Source organism: Scomber scombrus, chromosome 3 (genome assembly GCF_963691925.1).
Source record: "Scomber scombrus chromosome 3, fScoSco1.1, whole genome shotgun sequence".
NCBI lineage: Eukaryota > Metazoa > Chordata > Actinopteri > Scombriformes > Scombridae > Scomber > Scomber scombrus.
Window position 1 is genome coordinate 26,615,614 of NC_084972.1, and position 23,667 is coordinate 26,639,280.

A 23,667-nucleotide genomic window follows, 5' to 3' on the forward strand; every position below is an offset into this window, starting at 1 on the left:
GAGAAGGTGTTTCTAACTTGTAATTTGAGACAGGAGGGGTAGAACTTCGCCTTTTGAGGAACCTATTTGGCAAGAAGAAAAAATCAGTAATAGGTTGAGTTTGCAGACAAAATGATGAGATAAAAAGTCATAATTATGAGATATAAAGTCGAATTTTTTAGATGAAAGTTATAATTATGAGATAGAAAGAAAAAATTACGAGATAAATGAGGTGTTAGTTAATTGCACGTGCTTTCCAGTGGCACTGTCTTCAAAAGGTCCCTTAATAAAACTTTTGCCTTTTAATTATTATTTTCTGATGTTTTGTGTTTTGTTTTTGTTTAGTTTTTCAAATGTAAAGTGCTTTGTAAATAAAATGTATCATTATTAGTATTATTATTATTGTTGTTGTTCTTATTATTAACCATGCAAATGATATACAATGAAGTTGTTATTATAACTAAGCTTCAGGAATATGACCTCACCCCTCTCTCTTACTAAATTCAGTCACCTGGATAAATCCTGATTCATACTTAGATAGGTGTGTCTAACCCCAGTCTCTCCTGTTCATCTCAGTTCTTATTAACCTCCGATTTTTGTTCACAATAAATCAGAGGGTTTATCTGTGAGTGTCTGTGTTTTGTTTGTTTGGATTCCTACAAACCACCCCCTGAAAACCCATTCTTCTCATCTCTCCCTTCTCAATAGGTGGCAAAGTGGCTCAGTGGTTAGCAGTTTTGCCTCACAGCAAGAAGGTACTGGGAGCAAATGCTGGCCGTCTTGTTGGCATAGGTTTTCTGCCCGGGAAGCAGAAAGCTCATTAAGACCCCCAATCTAAGTCTCGACACCCAGGTTCCTTTACCCTCCAATCTCATCACAAGTCATCCCCCAGCAATAGACCCCCTTCACTCCCCTCCTTGACCCCAGTCATTCCATCATATGCGATTCTCATCCAATCCTACCCAAACCCTCTCACCAATCCAAATAAAACTACTCTCATACTGTACAAATAGCATAGTTTTTTTTCAGTGAAATATGGTAATTAATATGGTAAATGTTGGATGTTAGACATATTTAGTCTTTCAGTCAGTCTTGTTGAAGCTTACAAATTACAATATTGCTGTTAATATAGCTTGGGCAGTATCTTTTAACTGTCAGTGAACCATATATTTGTAACATTCACATCACCAGATGATGTCTCTTTAGTGAGTACAATTAAATGCATACAGTCTCAGTATAGAGTGGTGAGTTTTTTAATGTCAAACACAGCTACATCAGTCTTGGTAAGTGTTATCATACCTACAAAACTAATTATGTATGTAGCATAATGCTGTGAAGACCTAAGCTATGATGTTGAAAAGTCATGCAGATATTGTACATGTCCATTGAGTTGTCCTGTTGCTTTCCAGTTATTCTGGGGCACATGCTATTGCCATGCACATTATTCTCAGTAATAAGCACCTCATATCCCCAGGTGACACAGCTGGCTTGAAACTGATAATAGCAGAACCATGAAATTAACTTAGACAGGTGCTTGATAATGCAACATACATTTTTTTTTAAAACAGCGTGTCAATAATCATTAATGTCAAGCTTAGACTGTTTGGTTCTAACTCAGCCAAGTTTGAGGTGAAACCCTGAATGCAACTTGATGACTTGGACAATCATCCAACCCAGATGTGGCTTAAAATAATAATGAATCATTCCACATAACCTAACTTCAATCAAGCATGATTTATGCACATCACCTTGTGTATATTATCAGAGTTCACTAGAGTGTGTATAGCTCTTTCCTTCTATTTATCACATTCATAAGCACTAACATGTTTTGTTCAGTACACTTTTTGGATGTGACACATTAGATATTTAACACGGACAGTCAGACATGTAATCTTACTCACACTTTATCAGGCCACAACGGTATCTGATCCCTGGTAATCCGGAGGGTTTTTGAAACATATCTTGGTGCCTCATCCCCGTACCAGCCAGACCAGTCACCTGTACTGGTTCACTGGCAGTGGTAATAACTTGTTATGTAATTGTACTTCTATAAATTTACAGTGTGACTGAAATATTTGATTACACAGTTTAAGTTTGAGAGTATTTTTTTCTTTGATTTTTTTCTTGCAGTTTAGCAGGTTCAGGATTGCAGTGGCACAAATAACACACAATTAGACACAATAGTTAATTCATGCCATTTAATGTGTGTTTTATTGTGCTTTATCACCATTGCAGTATCAAGGTTGTCACATAAAATAAAATAAAAATTGTCAAAATACTATACTTACGAATGAATTATTTTTCTTTCTCTTTCTTTCTATCATTGAGTTTTCATCTCAGTTACTACGTTCAGTTTTTATTCACAACAAAAGTATAAAAGTATAGCTCAGAGGTCACTTGTATGCATTAAAGAGGGACAAATCTAATGGGAATGTTATAACAAGTATCTGACATGAAAACGGTCAACTGAAAGCTGTTTGCATGTAACATTTTTTAGATGTGTTGAGATAAATCAATGTACAACAAATGTAAGTCATGTAAGGTCTTGAGTCAGTATAATAGCTCATTGTACCATAATAAATCAATACAAGCAAGCTCAAATATGAGCCCTTTTGTGCAAAGGTCTGTTTTTCCTTAATAGTTTTGAAATAAATCCACAGCATGAAGTACATAAACATACTGACAAATCTAACCATTATATTGGTTTGAATTTTGAAGTAATAAGTAATTTTAAACACATACATTGTGGGCCTCTGTATTTTATTGATCATTGATTCAACATCCAGCCAAACATTTTATTATAAACTACAGTAACTACTGGTAGTAGATCATCTATGCTGCCATGAAGGCCATGGCTTATCTCTGAGGAAGACATTGAACAGGTGACTGTAGTTAATATAGGAAATGTTATTTTTTGACAAATCCTGTTAAAATTCATCTTTTTGCCTTAACCTACAGTTAGTTGCCTTTAATTGAATGACCTTGTACTACAGTGCTGTCCTTCCAATGAGATTATATTGCAACTATTCTGTTAACCACTGCATCTCTTTAAACTTCTGTTTATTCAACAAGTGCATGCGCGTCCGAGCTGTGTGCCCCTCTCTCTTCTCTCCCTCTCTCTGCCCATTTTCTCCTCTGTCCTGTCTTGCTGCTTAAGTATCTCTCGCTGGACCAGCATCCATCCTGGAACAGCTGTGCTTCCCTGTCTGTCGGTGCCATTTCCTGAGGTTTTGGACCTGGTTCCTCATCCTGCAGGAGTTCAAGCTCACCTCATGTCTTTTTCTCCCTGAATGATGTCTTTATCCTTCTTTCTCTCTCCTGTGTGAATGTCTTTTCTTGTCTTTTCTCCTGTGTATGTCAATGATGTGTATGTGTACTCTGTCCTCCAGCCAGGTCTCCATGTTGATGGAGGTGGTTTGGCTCTTAGTCTGTTCTGGTGGCACCTGGAAGCTGCTTTGAGTCCTCTTCATCACATTCTTCACATTGTAATTTGGTACATAATAATGCTGTATTCTTTAATTTGTGCTGTATTCTGTACACACATTTATTGCACTTCTGTCCGTCCCGGAAGAGGGATCCGCCTCTGTTGCTCTTCCTGAGGTTTCTTCCATTTTTTTTTCCAGGGAGTTTTTCCTTATTTGAATCCAGGGTCTATTGTCAGAGGATGTTGTATTGCTGTACAGTCTGTAAAACAAATTTGTGATTTGCAATATTGGGCTATACAAATAAAATTGACTTGATTTGACTAACAATTTTGAATAGTTTCATCTGTTATAAAGCCATGTTTAAAGTAGTCCTCTGTGCAGTCATAATCCATTTCCTTGTTACATTGAATAGTTGAACTCACGCCAAAGAGCAGATACATAATTTCCACTTTTACTTTCTTTGTCTTATTTTATTGTTGTGTATTTTATTCTACCTAACCTCCTGTACCGTATTTGCTTTATTTTATTGTAGTGCTGAAACATTTTAGCCTTTTTTCTGTACAGTCATGTAGAAAAGTAACAATAAACCCCTAACATTGGCTCTAAGCACATCTTGCACACCTTTATTTCTACAAACTATTGGCATCTCTTTGTTCACTCATAGGACCATAGATTATATATAAAGATTTTCATATATCTATATAAGATATTTATGTTCAGTCTAGATGATACTTTGGCTTTGATGAGGACTTTTATGTTTCTACATACAAATATGTATCTATGTGAAGGATTCTTAACAATAATAATAACTTTATTTGTATAGCATCTTTCATACAATAAATGCTGCTTAAAGTGCTATAAAACAACAACAAAAATCACATACACCAAGTGCTTCACATGAAAGGAGCATTGAACAATGTTTAAAAAAAGAACAGAAAAGACTGAGGAAAGAAATAAAAACATTGATGTAATATAAGAATAAAAATAACAATATAAATAGTACATAGTAAAAGTATCTTAAAAAAATAGAATAAAAACAATACATAAAATCAAGTACAAATACAAAGAAGTGCAGTAAGGACAGATAGAAAAGCTAATTAAAAGCTAAAGTGAAGAGATAAGTTTTTAACTTTCTCTTGAAAATATTTTGTTTTAAAAAAAATGCATCGCACGTTTATGTAAATGAGGAGAAATTAGATTTTAAATGTGTCTTTTTACATATGTGAAATGACCTCGTGTGCATGACAGGACTATACAGACCACATCAGATTATTGAGGAACTATGTAATAAACTCAAATCACAAAGGCCACAACAGAAATCACCACCAATAATCATAAATATGTAAAACATTGGCTGTTATTACTACAGTTCTGAAAAAAACTTTCTGCCGTGTACAGTAAAGGCTACTACAAAAACACAATGGGCTGAGAGCCAATCAAATTGCTGCACAGTTTTGACAAGCTTGAGTACGAGCCAATAGAATCACTCTAAACACGCTGGAGAGGGGCGGGGCTTAGGATATCCTATGTCATCAACTCAAGGCGCTTTGTTGTTCTTTCGGGACAGAAAAGACAGAGAAAATGAATTTTAACTCGCTTTAAACAACCCAGGTCAAACAAAGATACCGTCGTATTTGATTCAGCGTAATCAAACGCCAACCGGGTGAGGAGTTAATCCGGTGTCGTCTGCAGGAAAACTGGCATATTTGTGGGACTAAACAAGCTGAACATTGAGCTAGCATTAGCAGTCCAGATAGGAGCGGAAGGGGATAAATCCTTGCTAGGATGCCTCACGCAAGTTGGATAAAGCTGTACTTTACAGATCCTCTTGGATGCATGGCACTTTAACCCTGAAGTATGTGTCTGTCTGAGTGGTAATCAAGCTGCAGGAACAGTTTTATGGTGGTTTTGTAACTGTTTTTAACCAGTTTAGCGAGTTAGCCACGTAGCTACGTAGCCTTTCTGTAGGGAAGACATTTAAAATGGCGGAAGACTGGCCCATTCCTTCGGCCCTCGTCTTCATGCTTTTGAGTTTGAGTGCCTGGGCCCTTGAGTCCTGTCCGACTCCTTGCTCGTGTTCCGAGGGACAAGATGGGCTCCATATCCTGGACTGTAATAGAAAAAGGCTGTCGACGGCTCCCCTGAACCCACCAGATGGGATAAACCAAGTGTAAGTAGACACCCAGAGACGCAGATGTGATGAAGTTGCACTGAGTCCACTCCACTGATTTGTTGCTCAATAATATAGCCTGACTCTCCCTTTTTACATGTGTTTAAGCCATTTGACCCTTAATTAGATTTATATACGCTTATTTCTGCTTATGTGTGTTATAGCACATTTATATACATCCATTTTTATTATTTTATTTTTGTGTTATCCCCAATTTAAGTTATGTAGACAACAGTGAAAAAGTTAATACAAATCTATCACACCCAAACTCAATCATTTAATAACTTGTGTGTATAAAGTAAAACATAATTTATGCACAATTGTTAGTTTATTATGTAGGTTTTCTAGGTTAAAATGTTCAGCTTTTATGGAAACTCTTCACCTGTCAATTGACAACAAAATTAATCTGTCATTATTGTGAAAATTCAATAATTGTTTTAGTGGTTTTTGGAGCAAAAATGCCAAACCTTTGCTGGTGGGAGCTTCTCCAATGTGGGGATTTAAAGGGTTTCTTTTGGTCATGACACATGATAGTAAATTGAATATTTTTGGATTTTGGACTGTTGATCAGTCAAAACAAGATATTTGTAGATGTCACCGTCTGTTTTCTGACATTGCATAGACAAAATGATTGAATGAGAAAGTAATTGGCAGATGGGTTGGTAATAATGGTTAGTTACAGCTCTATTGTAGTTTGTGGTGCAGTTAAGTTGGAATGCATTGTTTATGATATTTTCTCTTTTATCAGTGTAATGCAGAATATTAGAAATGCCTGTCAATGTAATCAACAAAAGCCTCGACTAGAGGGGACTGTTGTGTACAATTTTGATCTACAAAGTTTGGCCAGACGGTTTATTCAGTCAATGCAGCTGTGCTGTGTAACACCCTGCAGGCTTATATCAAAGGCTGCAATAACCTTTCAAAGCCTTTAAATCATCTGTGAAAGCTTGTTTAAAAGAAAGAAAGCCCTTTACACTCTAGAAGTCTACACATAGATATTGGAATAGGTGGTGTAGTTTTATATATCGTTCACTTTTAATATAATATATTTTGTATATTTTTTATTATGTATTGATATTATGGGCTATAGTTTTTTTTAATCATGTGCTCAGAACTGTGAGCCACTGCTGACCTCCGCCCAGGAACTACAGATGCAAATTAACTTGTAGCTATTTCTGGTGCAATATATTTATTGTACATTGTCCCTGCTCAAATAAACAATAAAGCATCCATGATTAGACTGACTGAAGGAGATTAATGGTGATTGAATCTACTAATTTCATTGATACTGCAGCAGGTTTATTACAGGTTTTTAAAAAAAATCCTGATACTAATGTTTTGTTGATGTTGTTAATGTTTTCATTTCAGGACCATGAACCATAATGAGCTGACTGCTCTTCCATATCTTGGAGATGTTTCCTCAAACATCACCTCGCTGTCATTGTAAGTCTTGAATCCCCTACAGGTTTTCTTCCCTTTCCTGTCAACACTTAAACAAATAATCCATGGATTTCTTTATGTTAATACAGGATCTACATTATAGACAAATAACAAGCATTCTTTGCATAGTTTAAACACTGTTGTATGAATTGGAAGATTTTACAGCTTTTATACCCTTTTTATGTATGGTGTACTAATATACCAAAACACTGGTTAGGTACCATTAGGTACTGTTTTTTTTGTCTTTCCTAATATTGATTTGGGTGTAGAATAGATATAGCTTGAAATGGTAATCAGTGTTATCATGACAATCATACCTCTTTTTATTTTTGTTTCAGAGTCCACAATCGTATCTCAGAGCTTTCAATGCTTCAGCTGCAGCCGTACGTTTCCTTGGAGACGCTGGACCTGACATCTAACTCTATCTCTGAGCTCAAAGTTGGATCCTTTCCCTCCATGCAACTAAAATATCTGTGAGTGGACACTCTTAAATGTATCTTTATTTAACCTTTCTTTATGCATGGAGGTAAGAACAAAAAACACAACGGTACAAGTTGAAAATCAGATAAAAGAAGAGAGTCGATACCTCTTCCAAGATTGCATATTTTTATATTATATTTTATAGTTTGTTGTTGATAAGAAAGCATTATTGTAGACAAACTGGCTTTGTAGCGCCTCCTGATTGCGTCTGTAATGTTTCTCCTCTTTTATCTCATAGGAATTTGAGTAATAACAAGATCAGCGTCCTCGAGCCTGGCTGCTTTGAAAACATCTCCAGCTCCCTGCTGGTGCTAAAGCTCAACAGGAACAGATTAGTTGTGCTGCCATCCAAAGTCTTCAAACTTCCACAGCTTCAGTTCCTGTAAGTATTGTGTAATGTGTTTGTGGTGCAAAACCCGAATCATCAGTCAAGATTTGAGTCGTGGATAGTTGGAAGACAAAACATTAAATCTTAATTCTGTTATAATAGCTTTTAGCTAGCTGAATCAGCTGTGAATCCTCCTGAGATTAAAGAAAAATGATGTTTACTCTCTTTTTTAGTGAAATGAAGCGTAACAAGATCAAGATAGTGGACAGCCTGACATTCAAAGGGATGGACTCACTGAGATCACTGAAGATGCAAAGGAACGGCATCACGAAGCTCATGGATGGAGCCTTTTTCGGACTGAATAACATGGAAGAACTGTGAGTACAGTGTTATTAGCTGCTTTCAAGTGATATTAACAGCATGTTCATAAGCATTTCTGTTCAGTATATTGTAAAAGTTTCCTGAAAGCATCTTTGGGCTCAGATAATCTTGGTCCAATTGTAAATCTATGTGCTAAGATCAGTAAGATAGACTTTAGATGCTTCTCAGAAATGGGATCCTGCCGTGTAAATGGACACAGATAGAAGAAGGAAAAAGACTCACAGCCTGTGCATCTGTTGTGAACATTTTAGAGCGGTCATGTTGTTGGCCATAATCATGCGAACAGATTTGTTATTAAAACAAATTCTTGTTCTCTTTAATGCCATCTTATTTTTCCCATCTGTGTCTCAGAGAGTTGGAGCACAACAACCTAACCGAGGTCAACAAGGGATGGCTGTATGGCCTGCGCATGCTGCGTATCCTGCGGGTCAGCCAGAATGCTGTCGGCATCATCCGACCAGACGCCTGGGAGTTTTGCCAAAAGCTGGAGGAATTGTGAGTGTGTTCGCTTCATAGCTAAAATCCCCACGCAGCCAAGAGTCCCCACTTTCTTTGACTAGCCCCAGGCTCTGAATTTCATTCTGTGTGCTCAGAGGAGTTACTGTTATCTTTCTACAGTACTCTTGGGTTTCTGGAGCTGATTCAGTGTTGTCTTGCCTCCGGTGGATTTACTCTATTTGTTTATAAAAATGTTGCAAAAACATCCCATTTTGAAGTATCATTTTTGAATGTGGTGTCAAATTAATATTCAAGACCGGTGTTAAATAAGGTCACTGTTGAAACTACTCTGTATCATGTATGCTATTTCTTTCTGCAGAGACCTGTCCTTCAATCATCTGACTAGGCTGGAGGAGACAGCGTTTGTAGGATTGGGCCTCCTGGAGAGCCTGAACCTGGGAGAGAACTCCATCAGCCATTTGGGAGAGGGAGTGTTCAGTAGCCTGGCCAGTCTGCGCACGCTGTAAGTTCTACACTTCAAAGAAATCTGTCTGAATTATGTATTACCTGTTTGATCCAAGAAGGGTAATTAAGCTCAGTTTGAAATATAACCAAGTTCCAACTTGTTCTTGGCTCTGTGCATTCTGAAGATAGCTGCAGACTACAGTAGGTTTGTGTTCACTTCACTCTCTGTGTGTAGTTCTAGATCTGTCTTGAGTACATTTCCTGAGTCATCCTCCGTAGTTTAGAGAAAGAACAGTAGAAATCACCGGTATTTCTGTATGCTCCCGAGTCTTAGTCTTCTTTCTAATCCTCCTTGTTGTTCGTTTTCTGTTTAGTCTCAAATCAAACCCCCTAATGTGTGATTTTTTAGAATCCTGTTCCTTTAGGTTCTTGGTCCTTCATCCTAGCATTCACTGCACCATTAACTTCAAATGAGTCGAAATGTTCTGCTCACTCATTGGAGAAGCAAGCATAGGTGTCGTACTTGTATTTCTAAAGCAATGGAAGCTTTATCACTGGGCACAAACACAAACAAAATCACAGATTATCAGCAGTGGCGGTGCTGAGTCCGTGTCATCCATCCCAAACATGCACTGGAGGTCGTTATAGTCCGGTGCAGGTGAGAGAGCAGATTTGGGTCTCTGCACCAGCTGAGCCAGAGGTCAAGAGATCAGTGTTTATTCACTGTGTCAGTGTGGGTAGAGCCTGACTCCTTCTGGTCTTGGATTTGAAGGTTGTTTTTTGTTCTGCCTCAAGCTGTGACAAAATAAAATCAACATAATATGCTAACTAGAGATTTCAGCATCTGCCTAAACAAATATCACAGCAGCTCTTGGTATGTCAGGGGAGACACTGGGATATGCTTTCTTGGGTGTTGAATACTGTGGACTATTGTGCACTGTTAATGAATTAATGACACTGATCTGTGTCAATGATAGTCCTCTTTGTTTATGCTACTAACGGTATTGCTAACTGATACATGAATTGGTTCAAATGTGTAAAAATCAACTTGAACAAAATGCGTGTGCTTGCTGGACAGTAGGTTGATTCATTTGAACTTAAATACCGTACAGCTCAGGTCCAGAATATCAGCCTAATTAAGCAAATTTCTTCTCCTATCATACATCTGTCTGTAAGGTAAGACGCACTGAGAAGAGAGGACATTGTGAACTGATCACTTGCCACACGAAATTCCACTCAAGCCCCTGAGCTGCAATGAGAAGGAGGTCAGCTGTGGGAGGTTGACACACCATCCCGGGTGCTTTCATGGGAGAGGGGCATTGGAGAGTGCCGAAGTTCTTTCAGAGGTGGCCAGGCATGAGGAGAGAGAAACAAAAGAGCCCATGACCCATCCTGTAAACACAAAGCCTCTCTGGGCTGCCAGTGGACCCTTGAACTGTCCCAGTGCTAAACAGAGCCAATTAATTTCCCTTCATCAGAGCAGCGGGGGCAGCGAACTGTGGCACACTGTGGAATTACGGTGTCTCAGACTGTTAGTCTCCTAACTGAGAATCACTGCCACCGACAACAGCAGTAGAGATAATGTGCCTTATCTGAGGTCGTCAGAAAAATAGAATCAATGTAGAGTGCTTTTAATATCTAACAGCGTTTAATATCTAATATCTTTTGTTTTGCAGAGATATCCGCAATAATGAAATCTCCTGGGCAATTGAAGACTCCATCGGTGTGTTTGATGGAATGAAAAAGCTGAACACACTGTAAGGACACTCAAATTCTTATGGATAGATAGAAATAATATTTATTGATTTTAATTTAATACACAAATGTCTGTTTAGACAAATGTCTTTAAATTGTTTCAGATATTTGTCTGTTTACTACTAAATCTGTTGTTATTTTGCTTGTAAGTTTATTCTAACTTGCATTGAAAGGCTCGTCAAATGTTTTAGTTCAGTTTAAACAAAATCTGCCTATAAAGTGTTTCCATTTTGCAATAAAATGTTACCTGGGAGAGGTTTGCAGCAGCAATTTACTGAACACCATATGAAATACTTTTATTTTCCAGAATCCTGCAGCGGAACAAAATCAAATCGATCACCAAGAAAGCTTTTGAGGGGCTGGAGGAGCTGGAGCACCTGTGAGTGAAACCTTTTTCTCTCCACTCAGTTGTGCTTGAGCCTCAGAAGGATCTGCTATTATTGTTGAGTGATTAAAGAAAGCAGAAGGCCTTTATTGCCACTGTGCTGTTGTTGTCTTATGTTTGTGAAATGAGATGCCATTTTGATCAAATCATATTTAAGGTGTGTCTAATTCACATTTGTGTCCCCTTTTGCAGGGACCTCAGCAAGAATGGCATCATGTCGATACACCCTGAGGCGTTGTCACATATAAAGCTCAAAGTGTTGTGAGTAGACACAAAATGAACCACACAGCTCTCATAAACACATTTAGAAACCACTTTTTCCCTGTTTTAATATTTTGTCTTTGATTTATCAGTGACAACTTCATTAAAAAGGAATTATAATGAGTCACACTGCAATTGCAAGTTATTGATCTTCCGCTTTAGGAGTGAATGAATAAAGGAGCATTAAAATGTTTAAGCTTTTCACACATCTATTTTTGTTTATGACAATAAAAAAAATATGCAATTGCTGCTTCATTATATTGTTTTGCCATTGGTGAAGACTCCGGTCTTCAGCAAATTGCAGCAGCATTTGTGCAGTTAGGACAGATGAAATTCACCCTCTCTCCTGACTGTGAGAAAAGACAGTGGAAATGTCTTCTGCCTTTTTTAAGGTTTTAATCAGCTCATCATGGGCCAGTCTCAAGCAGTGGCTAAGAAAATGCCCCAGCAGCTGTCAGACTGTACCATGACAGTAGTCATATCCTCTTGTTATTAATTAAGTCTGCTGCTTTAATAGAATATCGCACTATTTGCTTGGCGAGTGGATAAAGTGGCTTTGCATAATAACTTAGCTAGAAGAACATAATCGCAACACCCTTGTAATTGAAGTGTATTTTAGGACAAAGTTTATTAAGAACAGGTTTTAGACATTTTGATGTTACTGCCTGTCTGATTCTTAAAAGTAGAGCCCTGATGTATGTTATGAATATATGAAAACACCAAGGCACTCATCTAGGAAACAATAAAATGCCTAATTCAATCAAGGCATTTTATTTTTTCTCATAAAATCATTAATACACCAATTTCATTTGTGTGAACCAGGATCAATGCTTTACTGTATGATTCATTTGATCAGTTATAATATTTTTCAGATCGTTGTCTGTATTGTGTTCTTGTTTTGAGTTGTCTAGTAGAATTTGTATCTGAACTGTCACACAGATTTTCTCAACGTGACATTAATGTTTTATTAAGATAATGTTAGGCTTATTAATAATATGTCGCTTCAGAGAAAAAGGGAAGTTTACAGAAAATGTGACGCTCATTTATGTGTGGTATAATATACCATAGAGCTACTCATACAGATCCTGGTAATCACTTAGTGTCATGTTGAGTGAGTTCATGTCCTCCTTTATCTCTACAGTAGTTTGATGATTGTAACTAATTTTACAGCAACTCATCTCACTAATTTCCTCTCTGTTCTCAGTGTCCTGAACACAAGCAGCCTGCTGTGTGACTGCCACATGCAGTGGCTGGGGCCCTGGCTCACTGACAGCCAGTTCCAGCAGTCTGTGTCCGCTGTCTGTGCCCATCCAGCCAGCCTGCTCGGTCGCAATGTCCTTTCGATCAGCCCAGAAGAGTTTGTTTGTGGTCAGTCCCTTTTTTTTCAGTCTCCCCAGTCTGCTATAATCCAGGTGCTCAGTCAGCACAGAGCAGTGGCAAATTAATGTTGTTGTGAGCCAGGAAAGGGTTGTTAAAAGAATTTCTCAAAATGTCCTTAATCAATAGAGAATGGAGCCGACGATCCAAGGTTTAACAATTTATTATCTTGTACAAGAGGAGCGTTTGACAGTGTAACATACAAGAGAAGTTACAAAGGAAAAGGCTCTTTTATACAGTTCCCTCCTTGACCGTTGATGGACCATTTGACATTCTGATAACACAGACAGTTGTATGTCTGTGTCTAGTTGATTAAGCTTCCTGTTTCTGCTCGCAGGGTGTAAAAAACAAGTCTAGCAATACTTATCTTCCTCTTTCACAGTACATCATATTCTATTATTAACTTTGGCTAGGTATCTTATGCTATCTATGCAGTGTAGTACATACACATTTTCTTTCAGTATTTGATGTGTGATTTGAAATCAATTAAATATATTATGGATTATTCCACAACACATTATTTCTCTCTGCAGTTTGGGTTTCTAAATGTCTTACACTATCATATTGCCCTTCCTTTTTTAGCATACGTAATGTTGTGCAAAAACCAGTTCCTCAATTTATTTTAAAACTTGAAACAGTGCAAAGTTGAACTTTCTTCCCCTGCTCCTCCACAGATGATTTCCCCAAACCACACATCACAAGTCACCCAGAGACTTCTGTGGCACTGCGGGGGAATAACGTCACTCTGAGCTGCGTTGCGTCCAGCAGCAGCGATTCGCTGATGACCACGGCGTGGCGGAAGGATGGCGAGGTGCTGTACGATGCGGAAGTGCAAAACTATGCACAGTACCAGGAGGGAGAGTTGATCTACACCACCGTGCTTCACCTCCTCAATGTCAACTTCACTGATGAGGGGCGCTACCAGTGTGTGGTGTCCAATCATTTCGGCTCTAACTACTCCAACAGGGCCAAGCTTACTGTCAATGGTGAGGATGTGGTCCTATTTTAATAATCCTTTTCTCGTATTCTCTCTTATTTTACTTATTTAATTATGTTTTATCTATTTAATTATTTATTTTTTACTTATTTTATTTAAATGTTTAAACATTTTTCTCATTTTTATTTCCTCTTGCGTGCATTGGTCTCCACTTTTGTCTTTAAATGGTTCTTTGTTTTTATTCCTTTAAAAAAAAAATTTTGGGGGTAAAATTTTGTCACTTGTTCTGTCTTAGCTTGTCAATCAGCTAACTGTAAAGCACTTTGAACTACGCTAGTCTGTATGAAAGGTGCTATATAAATACAGTTTGATTGATTGGTTGATATTCAAAGAATGCAATCGATGATCTCCTGTAATTTTAGGCCCATTTGTTTTTCTCTGTCTGGTCTTGCTAGTGTAGTATACACTGACCTTTGATACAGCTGAAATTATTTAATACTCTTAAGAGATTTTCTTGTACATGGATTTATTATATTGGCTAACAGTGGACCCATAAGATTTATATGCAACTGCAGTTTGATCTGGTCTGACACATTTCACTGCTTCTTTGTTCCACTCTTAACTTTCTGCACTATATCTTTCAGAGCTGCCATCCTTTCTTAAGACACCCATGGATCTGACTATCCGGACTGGGACTATGGCCAGGCTGGAGTGTGCTGCTGAAGGCCATCCATCACCCCAGATTGCTTGGCAGAAAGATGGAGGCACTGACTTCCCTGCCGCCCGAGAGCGCAGGATGCACGTGATGCCAGACGATGACATCTTCTTCATTGCCAATGTAAAGACAGAAGACATGGGAGTGTACAGCTGCACGGCTCAAAATGCGGCTGGCAGTCTGTCAGCGAACGCTACGCTCACCGTCCTGGGTGAGTCACCCACCTGATTAGCAGAATGCGTTACTGATGTATTACTACTGGGTCATTTCAGCTGACTCACTCTGCTCTCATTTATGTCTATCAGTCATTACACACGTGTTGTGTCGCCTCCTCTGCAATTTTAACTAAGATGTGAATGCAACGCTTGTTATATTGCAGCTGTGGAGAATTTATACAGATGCTCTCTAAAGTGAGCTTCTCGCACACCTGTTCGGTCAAATTTATTAATGAGGGTGCTTTCGAGATTCAAGGCTAGACTATGTGCTGGTATACAATCAATGCCTCAAGGTGAAGCTTGTGATCAAGGCTTGAAAATTACAGTAGTTGGTCCAAAAAAGGAGGTTTTTTATTCCCTTAGAAAAATAACAAACATGACCTCATACACATCTATCCAAACATTGCCTCTGGGATAAGCCTTGTTAAATAAAAAATCAATGAAATCCCCTTCTATTCCAGAAACTCCATCCTTCATGCGGCCATTGGAAGACAGAACAGTGGCTCGTGGCGAAACTGCCGTGCTTCAGTGTATTGCCGGAGGCAGCCCTGCCCCCCGCCTCAACTGGACCAAAGATGATGGACCCTTGGTACTTACAGAGCGCCACTTCTTCGCTGCTGCTAACCAGCTCCTTATTATAGTTGATGCTGGACCTGTTGACGCTGGGAAGTACACCTGCATCATGTCTAATACTCTGGGAACAGAGCGTGGTCACATCTACCTGAGCGTCTCACCGTCACCAAACTGCGATACCGGCGTGGGGTACGACCAGGACGGCTGGACCACCGTGGGCATCGTGGTGATTGTGGTGGTGTGCTGTGTGGTTGGAACCTCACTGGTCTGGGTCATTGTCATCTACCACATGCGCAGGAAGAGCGAAGACTACAGTATCACCAATACAGGTAAGCACAGCGTGACGCGTAACCTTCTCTGATATAAATTGCCTTATTTGAAGTTTTACCCTAAAGGAATACTGTTCATAAATCATGAAATGTGTCCAAAGTGGAGGCCCTTTGTTGTGAGGATAAAATGGCTTCATAGACTGTCTACCAAAATCTGTCTCTGTCTGTTGCAGATGAGATGAATTTACCAGCAGACATCCCCAGCTATCTATCCTCTCAGGGTACTTTGTCAGAGCCTCAGGAAGGCTACAGTAACTCTGAGGCTGGCAGCCACCAGCAGCTCATGCCTCCTCTCTCTAATGGATATGTCCATAAGGGCACAGATGGTGAGTAATCCTCCCTGTAGATGTGGTGAATTCCACCATGTTTAACTCTGTAACACAAGCCTTTTTCTCAGGGCCATTTATGATGACGTTACCCAGAGTAAGCACACTGTCATCTCTGCATAACAAACTGAATCATCATCACCAAATAATTATTTCATGATCTTGATATAATAAGCACTGTTTCCTTTTTTGACATAAGCATACAAGATACTAAAATGCAGATATATGGAGAAGTATAAGCATGCTATTTCTGTGTATAGTTTACAAACCCAGTCAAAAGTCAATGTGACATCCTTTATATTAGTCCAATATAGACTGATACTGTGCCTTCGGTAGCCTACTCAGCAGTTAATATATAACGCTTGGAAGTCCTGTTGTAATTATTTACAGTAAGTAGTAATGGTTTTTTAATCGTCAATGATTGATTTGTTTGCAGTGTAGTATCGTTTGATTAGGCTTAAAGTAATCTCTGGTACAGGCTGGCTGTGTCTGATGATTATAGATGATTATCACCACAACATATTCTTGTGGGTTTTTTATCTGATGGGTTGGGTTGTGTCAGCATTGTGATCACAAAGAAATACAGCTCGTTATGTTGACAAATGTCACAAAGATTATTGTGGGATCAAAAGAAATCAAACAAAGAAAAAAATACACCGCAGACTTGCCTGCCTTCAGTTAGAAGTACCTCTGGCATGAAAGGCAAACAAAAACATCAAATGTCAAAAGAATGTGCTACTTCACGTTCCACAGTTTGGGATATTTCTGTCGTATTTGTTTCTAAATTGGGATGCCTTATTTATTTATTTTTTTTGTCTTTTGTTTCGGATTCCTGCTGAAATTAGACACTGACTAATTATCATGTGTGCCCCAGGTGTGTGTTATGGAGACACGGGCAGCGAGGTGGAAACCGAGGGCAACGGCATGCTGCACTGCAGGGTCGGCTCTCTGTTCACCGGCCGCAGCAGCTTCCACCCTGGGGAAGCTCGCGAGGGACTAGCTGGAGTCCCTGCAGGTTAGTGTCATCTACACAAACAGTCATGTGACTTTTATTTGATTTTTTAGTATTAGATTTTTATTTCTGCATTCTTTTTACTCAAATTTGAGGGATCTTTTTTAACAGCTATATCTCTGCACTTCACTTTGCCTTTCAAACCTCAGTGCATTTGTCATTTTAATATATTATATAACAGTTAAGCAAATTAAATATTAGAACATACATATTACTTTAAATAATCAAGTCAGGATAAAAGTATCATAACAGTGGCAGTAATTCATGCATAGAGATGCATGTAGACTGTTAATGTGACCAAATAAAATATACAATTACAAATCAAGGAGTTCATATGGACGTCTCTAAGAATCTAAAATATAGAAAATGAAAATCCAGGTTTCACAAACTGCTGTCTGTTAACATGTGATCACAAATCATAACATATGGTGGGAATTGTTGTGAAAGTAATTTTCAGTTATGAGGTGTCTATGAGGCGTCTGAGTGTACTTGAGAGGCTCTTTCCAAGCAAGTGTCGGCTTACGTAATACTTGACCAAACCTCCAAATGTAAGAATAATGATCTAGAAAAGACTTGAGAAACAAACATATGGATTGAAACACTCACCAAGATGCTCGTTTCCTCTTGTCAGGTGGTGCAGTACCACTGGTCATCTGCTCCGACTGCTATGACAACGCCAACATCTACTCTCGCACACGGGACTATTGCTCCTACGCCTATCTGGGGGAAGACGACCCGCTAGACAAGACTCTACCAGGCCTGAAGGAGAGCTTCGGCGAGCATCCCCAGCACGAGGACCCGACACTGGAGAGCCTCATTACTAACCGAGACTCCTCCGTCTTTCTCACCTCACACGACAAAAGGTTGAGCAGCCACACTCCCCCGGAGCACTACACTAATGGTAAGACTGCGAAACAGATATTACAATTTTATCTTTTTTATAGAGCAAACTAGTGAGACCATCCTTTTGTCTTGGTGCAGACTATTATCTCCCACCTGCTGAGGGGAGCACTCATGCAGGTTTACTTTTATCTCTCCTTTTATATATATAAAGACCATACGCATTGATTCAGTGAAGCCGGTATTTTACAGATGAGAGGTTTCCCAAAGAAGTGGTGAACCCATGAGATCACATTTCTCGGGAGATATTGATCTTCCAGCTATAATATCTTTAGATACACAGAGGATTCTTATGAGGGTTGTTCAGGTGATCAGAATAGTGACAGGCTACAGCTAGCAGTGTTGACAGTAGAGAGAGCCAGAGAATCAGCATGGTTGCCCATATGTCAGGGGATAATTCGGTGTTGGTTCATCACTACAAGCGATACCTTTCACTTTATCCGTTATTGGTATGAGAATATTTATTATATTTTACGTCATGTAAAGAAAGTATGCTATTTGTGAACGGTAGGAGATGTGTAGCCTTCTAAATATTTTCCTCTCTTGCCATCTTTGCAGATTCTCTTAGCAGGTCATTCTGGGGGGAAGGCGAAGATCCATCCTCAAAACCCCAACCAGGCACGTCCCAGCACCCAGTGACTGTACACAGGACACCTCCTCTGACCTCCTCTGCTGACGGTGCAGAGGAGCAGAGCGGAGCAGAGGTGGACTGCTTCTCCAACCAATGCACACAGAATCACAGAAGTGCCTCTAATAGGACTAACCCTCAGGAGCAACCCGCTCCCACATAGGTCCAAACACTACACCCATGTTCTGCCTCTGACTCTTTGTCGCTGCACCCCCTCCTCCTTCACCCACTACCTCCTCACATTCTGCCAAAGATGCTCTCTTGTATGTTTACATTCCCCTTTTTTCACTCAAGAGGACATGCTGAATTTCTCCACTGTGGACAGACTGCTGTGTCAGGCTGGGAAAAAATGGACCAATGATTAAAGTGACCTCCTCCTTGACACCTTCAACTCTGCAGGACCCCATTCACACACACACACACACACACACACACACACACACACACACACACACACACACACACACACACACACACACACACACACACACACACACACACACACACACACAAAACACACACACACACACACACACCACTATTCTTTGTTCTCTTTCTAGAGAAAGCTATGAATGTATGCTTTAAAGAGCTATGTCGGATGCTGCCATGAGAGAAACGCCAAGATTATGGCAGTGTCCTCACAAGCTCTCTCCTCCGTCCTAGCTGCTGTGGGGATCAAATTGCGTGCTAGTGCGCATCACACTGGCAGTTTTGTCTCATCATTCCTGGTACAGACACCTGTTGGAGCAGCCTGCATGACGTCGGTAGAATCAGGAACCGCCTCTTCCCAAGTGGGCAAAAAGGGGTTAAAACGGGGGACAATTCCCTGACCAGCAGTTTGTGGTTGTTCATACAGGAAAAGAACCTTGAAAGCATACATCCACACATTCCCACAGCCATCCCCTAATGACTCTAAACTATGCTATCTGGTACCGTGTTATGCAAATCCCAGAGACAGTGACACCAAAATGTGGTGTATATTATGAATATATATGAATATATCCTATATCATCTTTATCTGAGTTTGTTTTCGTCCAATGTCAAACGCAGTTGTTTATTCCTTCATTTTATGTCTTTGAAATAATAAGCAGTTTGGGGAGAAAGCGTACAATTTTTTGCACATGTGACAATCAATGGTTTTGCTGGCTATTGTTTCATGGTTGTCTATTGGGTGGCCTTTTTTTTTTAACAAGCATTCTCAGTAACCTCTATCAGGTGACATTATGGTTTATATAGACAGTATGCACTGATTTGTTTTCCCTTATCTATCTTACAGGCACTTAATTTAATGGTGGTAAACTTTATTATGCAGTGTGCATGTCATTTTACATTGTGATGATTTATCGTCACAGTTTGATCTCAAAGTTCATGATCCTTCCGTAGATGTTGATAAAGATTTTCACTTGGGACTGTGAAAAATGAGAATGTATTATATTATTTTATACATGTACGTATGTTATTTTATACATGTGTGTTTGTGTGTGTGTGTGTGTATTAGGGCTGAACAATTTTGAAAAACTATATATTTGCGATTATTTTGACTGATATTGCACTTGAGATATTATTTGCAATATTAGAGGGAATGATAATTTTTACATCACTGTTCTTTAATTGAAAAATATTAAAATGATTATGGTGTTATTATTGCAGGGATCTGTACCAAACAAAGTTGTTTTGTTTTCTGAAGTCTGTAGAATATGTGTAGGTGATGACACCTCTGCAGCACAACAATATTTAATTTAAAATGACACATTTTTCCTTTAACAAATATCGCACCTCCTGCGATTTTAAAATTGCAGTAGCCTTTATTGCGATTTCGAAAAAATTCAGATGAATTGTTCAGCCCTTGTATGTATATGTATGTATGTTTGTGTACATAAGGCTAGTAATCTATTAAATTCCATGTCCTACTAGTCCATTTGCAGAGGGGTTTGAGACATAAGCTGCAGTAACTTTTAAAACACTCAATAGAAGCCTTTATTGTCCCAGAGTTATCTTTGTTTTTACGTGTCACTTCAGGTAACAGGATGAAAAAATGTTCTTCAGAAATGTGTATCATTGGCTTCATAGCAATTTAACAGCTGCCAACTTCAGCTAACTGTACTGTTTCCAAGACGTCAGCTGTTAGGCTGCTTTGAGGATTTGAAAATGCTTTTGTGCAAAGGAAATTAGTCCTGTTTGATCTTATGAGTTCTCCTTAAAAATCCTCTTGATTATTGCACTTCAGAGTTGCTCAGATGTGATTGGCTTTGGCTTTGTTTGTGACTCTCAGAAATCTCCCATTTCCTCAATAATATATTAAGCAAATGATGTTCTACTCATTCTTCATGGGTATCATGTCTGACAACACATTGCTTTCCGTATTTGAAAGTTTTTCATTGTTGTTATTTCCATTATGGTGATAATCGGTACAGTCTGCTCTTCTCTTTTTGATCAAGACGGGACCTGTCATGTTCCTTCTCCCTCTGTAGTAGTGCTACACTGAGTTTTTGAGGGTGCTGAGTTCAAACACTAACAATCAAGAATGCTGAAAAAGTTAATCTACAGGGCAAATGTGTGATTGTGTAAGTTGATGCTACAGTTTTGATTTAAAATGTCACAAAGTGGAACACAGCCAAACAAGTTATATTTGTTTTGTTTTATCACGTGTGCGGTAAGCAGCAAATGGTATCGGTACGCCTCCGCCTCCTCAGTGGTACTTGCATAAATGACTTGCATGTCAGTCTTGCACTCTCTTTTTTTTGTTCTAACTTATTTTCATGTCTTTCCACTCATGTTTGCCTTTTATTACCAAATCAGCGCATTCCAATCCTATTCCTCTGAATTTGGGATTAGCCAGAAAGGTGTCGACCAAGTGTTTTCTTTTCTTCTTCTTTTTTAAGCTAACACTACAACCAATTTGACTCAGACTTTTCCTCTGTATTTTGACACAGTTCTTGCTTCAGTGTAAGCAGATTGCTGTTGATGTTTTCTGACTATTGGCCAAGGTCAGTTTCATGCACCTCTTAAGCAATTCAGAAATTGAAATGTAAATTCACAGTGATAAGTCATCATAATGGAGTTTAATTTCCAGGGGGCATACATCGATTCACTGTTCAATATCATTTCTGCCAACACAGCGCCATATAATGTGCATTTGTATTGTTTAATTCTCTGAACGTCCTTTATGACTTTATACCAAAGTTTAGCAGTAAATGCTCTGGCAATATTCCATGCTGCTTTTTTTTTGTATTGTTGAAGTTTTTGCATTTTATTTTCAATAGTATTTTGTTTACCTGTACATTCTGTAAAGCATGTCTAAAGAGCCTTTTTGTTACGTAGCCATTACTCAAACATTAAACATGAATTCTGATAATTTGGTTTGAATTGTGAATGTGTGCCTCAAAGCTTTTCTCAGGTAGAAAATATGAAACCAGGGTTGAAACTTAATTATGTTCTCCATCATTTAAGCTGTCGATATTTTACTGAAGTAATTATTCTTCAATGAAATGCTAGAAAATGGTGAAAAATGGCTGTCACAGTTTTCCACATTTTGAAACTATGAGTTTTTGCCAAAAAGTGACTGTTTGGCAACTATTAGGATATTTGAGCATCAGTGTCTGTCGATTTATTAATTAATTTATTTTTTCAGCTCAGTATTATATCTTCAGAGTAGTATCTGTCTTTTTCTTGAAGCTGAGAGAAAATGTTCTTGGCAGATTTTATGTAGGTTGCATTTAATTCCAGAGGCACTGGGTCTTCACCGCAACATGATTTCTGGACACACCATGGGAAGATTTAAAAGGTCAAGCCATCTATAATCTGGATTTAGTCCTGTTAAACTAACACAAAGCCAGCTAATGTTGACCTTAAAAAAAAGTTAATCTATCATCCAGTCATGATGTGAAGAAAAAGGCCTAATTTTCTTAAGTCCTTCATAAATCCAACATAATCTCAGGAGACGGTGGATACGAGATGAATCTGACAGTTTCTGCTTCAGCCTTTCAAAGTTCAGTTTAGTTTGGATCTGCGCTCCACTGCCTTGGTCTCCCATCTCAGACATGATAGCATTGTTAATCATCCTCTACAAGGCCATGAATTATTCAGCACAATGTCCAGGGTGGCAACTCTCTATTTAAATACAGACTTGTAATGCATGACACCCAGAGAACATAAACTACGGCTGCTTCATAAATACTACAGAAGGTGTGTTTCCCTGCTTCCAGTTATAAAGTTAATTAACTCGACTGACATCACTACACAGCGTTGACATATGACTGTACTGTGAGTCAATACGCCCAAATTGTCAAAATCCATCATGCCCTATTCGAGAGGTTTTGGCTAAAGGAAGCTGTGCATCATTTGTAACATGCTGTGAAACAAGACTAGTCGTCCCTGGAGATGAAGTGGTATTTACAAAGTTTAATTAACTACCAAAGCTACATTTAAACACTATTTCTGTCTTGCATTTTTTATACCAAACTCCAGTAACATTTGTCATGAAACCAACCTTTAAAGACAACAGCTCGTTTTAAAGACAAAAAGAGCTGTTGTATCTTATAAATCCTTTCATGGTCGGTTTGACAAAGTTTTTTGCAAATGTATGAACTGATGAAAAACCTGTGATTTCAGGCCATGCAATGTGGAGGCTTTGCATATCAGTGGAAGACAGTTTCCTCTTGAATAAAAGGCTGAATTTGCAGCACTCGTCCTACTTATATATGAGAATAATGCATGTATGAACATACAATAACAGCACTCTGCACAAGTATACAGGTTAAGGAGGCATTTAGCGTGTAAACAATTGTAAAACAAATCTATAGATAACAGCCTATTAATATTTAATGATTAAATCTATTAATTATCTATAGGTCATGCTTGGATAAACGCAGTTGCATGCAGTCAAGTGAAATGACACGTAGGTATGCAAATGTGAATCAAAGACCACAGTTGGGAAGATGAACTAGAGCAGTAAATTATTTGAAATGCTGTGATTATGTCAGTGGGTGGCGCTGTGGAGACACTGATTATGGTCAATTTCCGGAATTTCCTTTCCAATACCTGTTTCACTCTACATAAAACAAAAGACTATATTAGATGTAATTGCTTTTGCTCGCTTAATATTATGTTGATTGTATTTAAAGAAGGGACCATGCACTTTTACTAATA

General features: G+C 38.7%; 1 protein-coding gene across 1 annotated transcript; it reads left to right on the forward strand.

Moving 5' to 3' along the window:
* Positions 1–4,946: 4,946 nt before the first annotated feature.
* lrig2 (leucine-rich repeats and immunoglobulin-like domains 2) lies at positions 4,947–21,967 on the forward strand. The gene is made up of 18 exons (XM_062415687.1): positions 4,947–5,574; positions 6,943–7,017; positions 7,353–7,487; positions 7,733–7,876; positions 8,056–8,199; positions 8,555–8,698; positions 9,021–9,164; positions 10,783–10,863; positions 11,169–11,240; positions 11,439–11,507; positions 12,712–12,875; positions 13,559–13,870; positions 14,466–14,747; positions 15,213–15,653; positions 15,827–15,979; positions 16,854–16,994; positions 17,623–17,892; positions 18,450–21,967. The coding sequence occupies exons 1-18, from the start codon at positions 5,387–5,389 to the stop codon at positions 18,680–18,682; spliced, it is 3,192 nt and encodes a 1,063-aa protein (XP_062271671.1). The 5' UTR covers positions 4,947–5,386; the 3' UTR covers positions 18,683–21,967.
* Positions 21,968–23,667: the final 1,700 nt, after the last annotated feature.

What these genes read in the sequence shown, in the direction of transcription:
- lrig2 (XM_062415687.1), top strand. Translation starts at nt 5,387, where the DNA reads ATGGCGGAAGACTGGCCCATTCCTTCGGCCCTCGTCTTCATGCTTTTG. An exon ending in TGCCAAAAGCTGGAGGAATT is followed by an intron (nt 8,699 to 9,020) that starts GTGAGTGTGTTC and finishes TTCTTTCTGCAG; the next exon opens with AGACCTGTCCTTCAATCATC. An exon ending in CCCGGAGCACTACACTAATG is followed by an intron (nt 17,893 to 18,449) that starts GTAAGACTGCGA and finishes CCATCTTTGCAG; the next exon opens with ATTCTCTTAGCAGGTCATTC.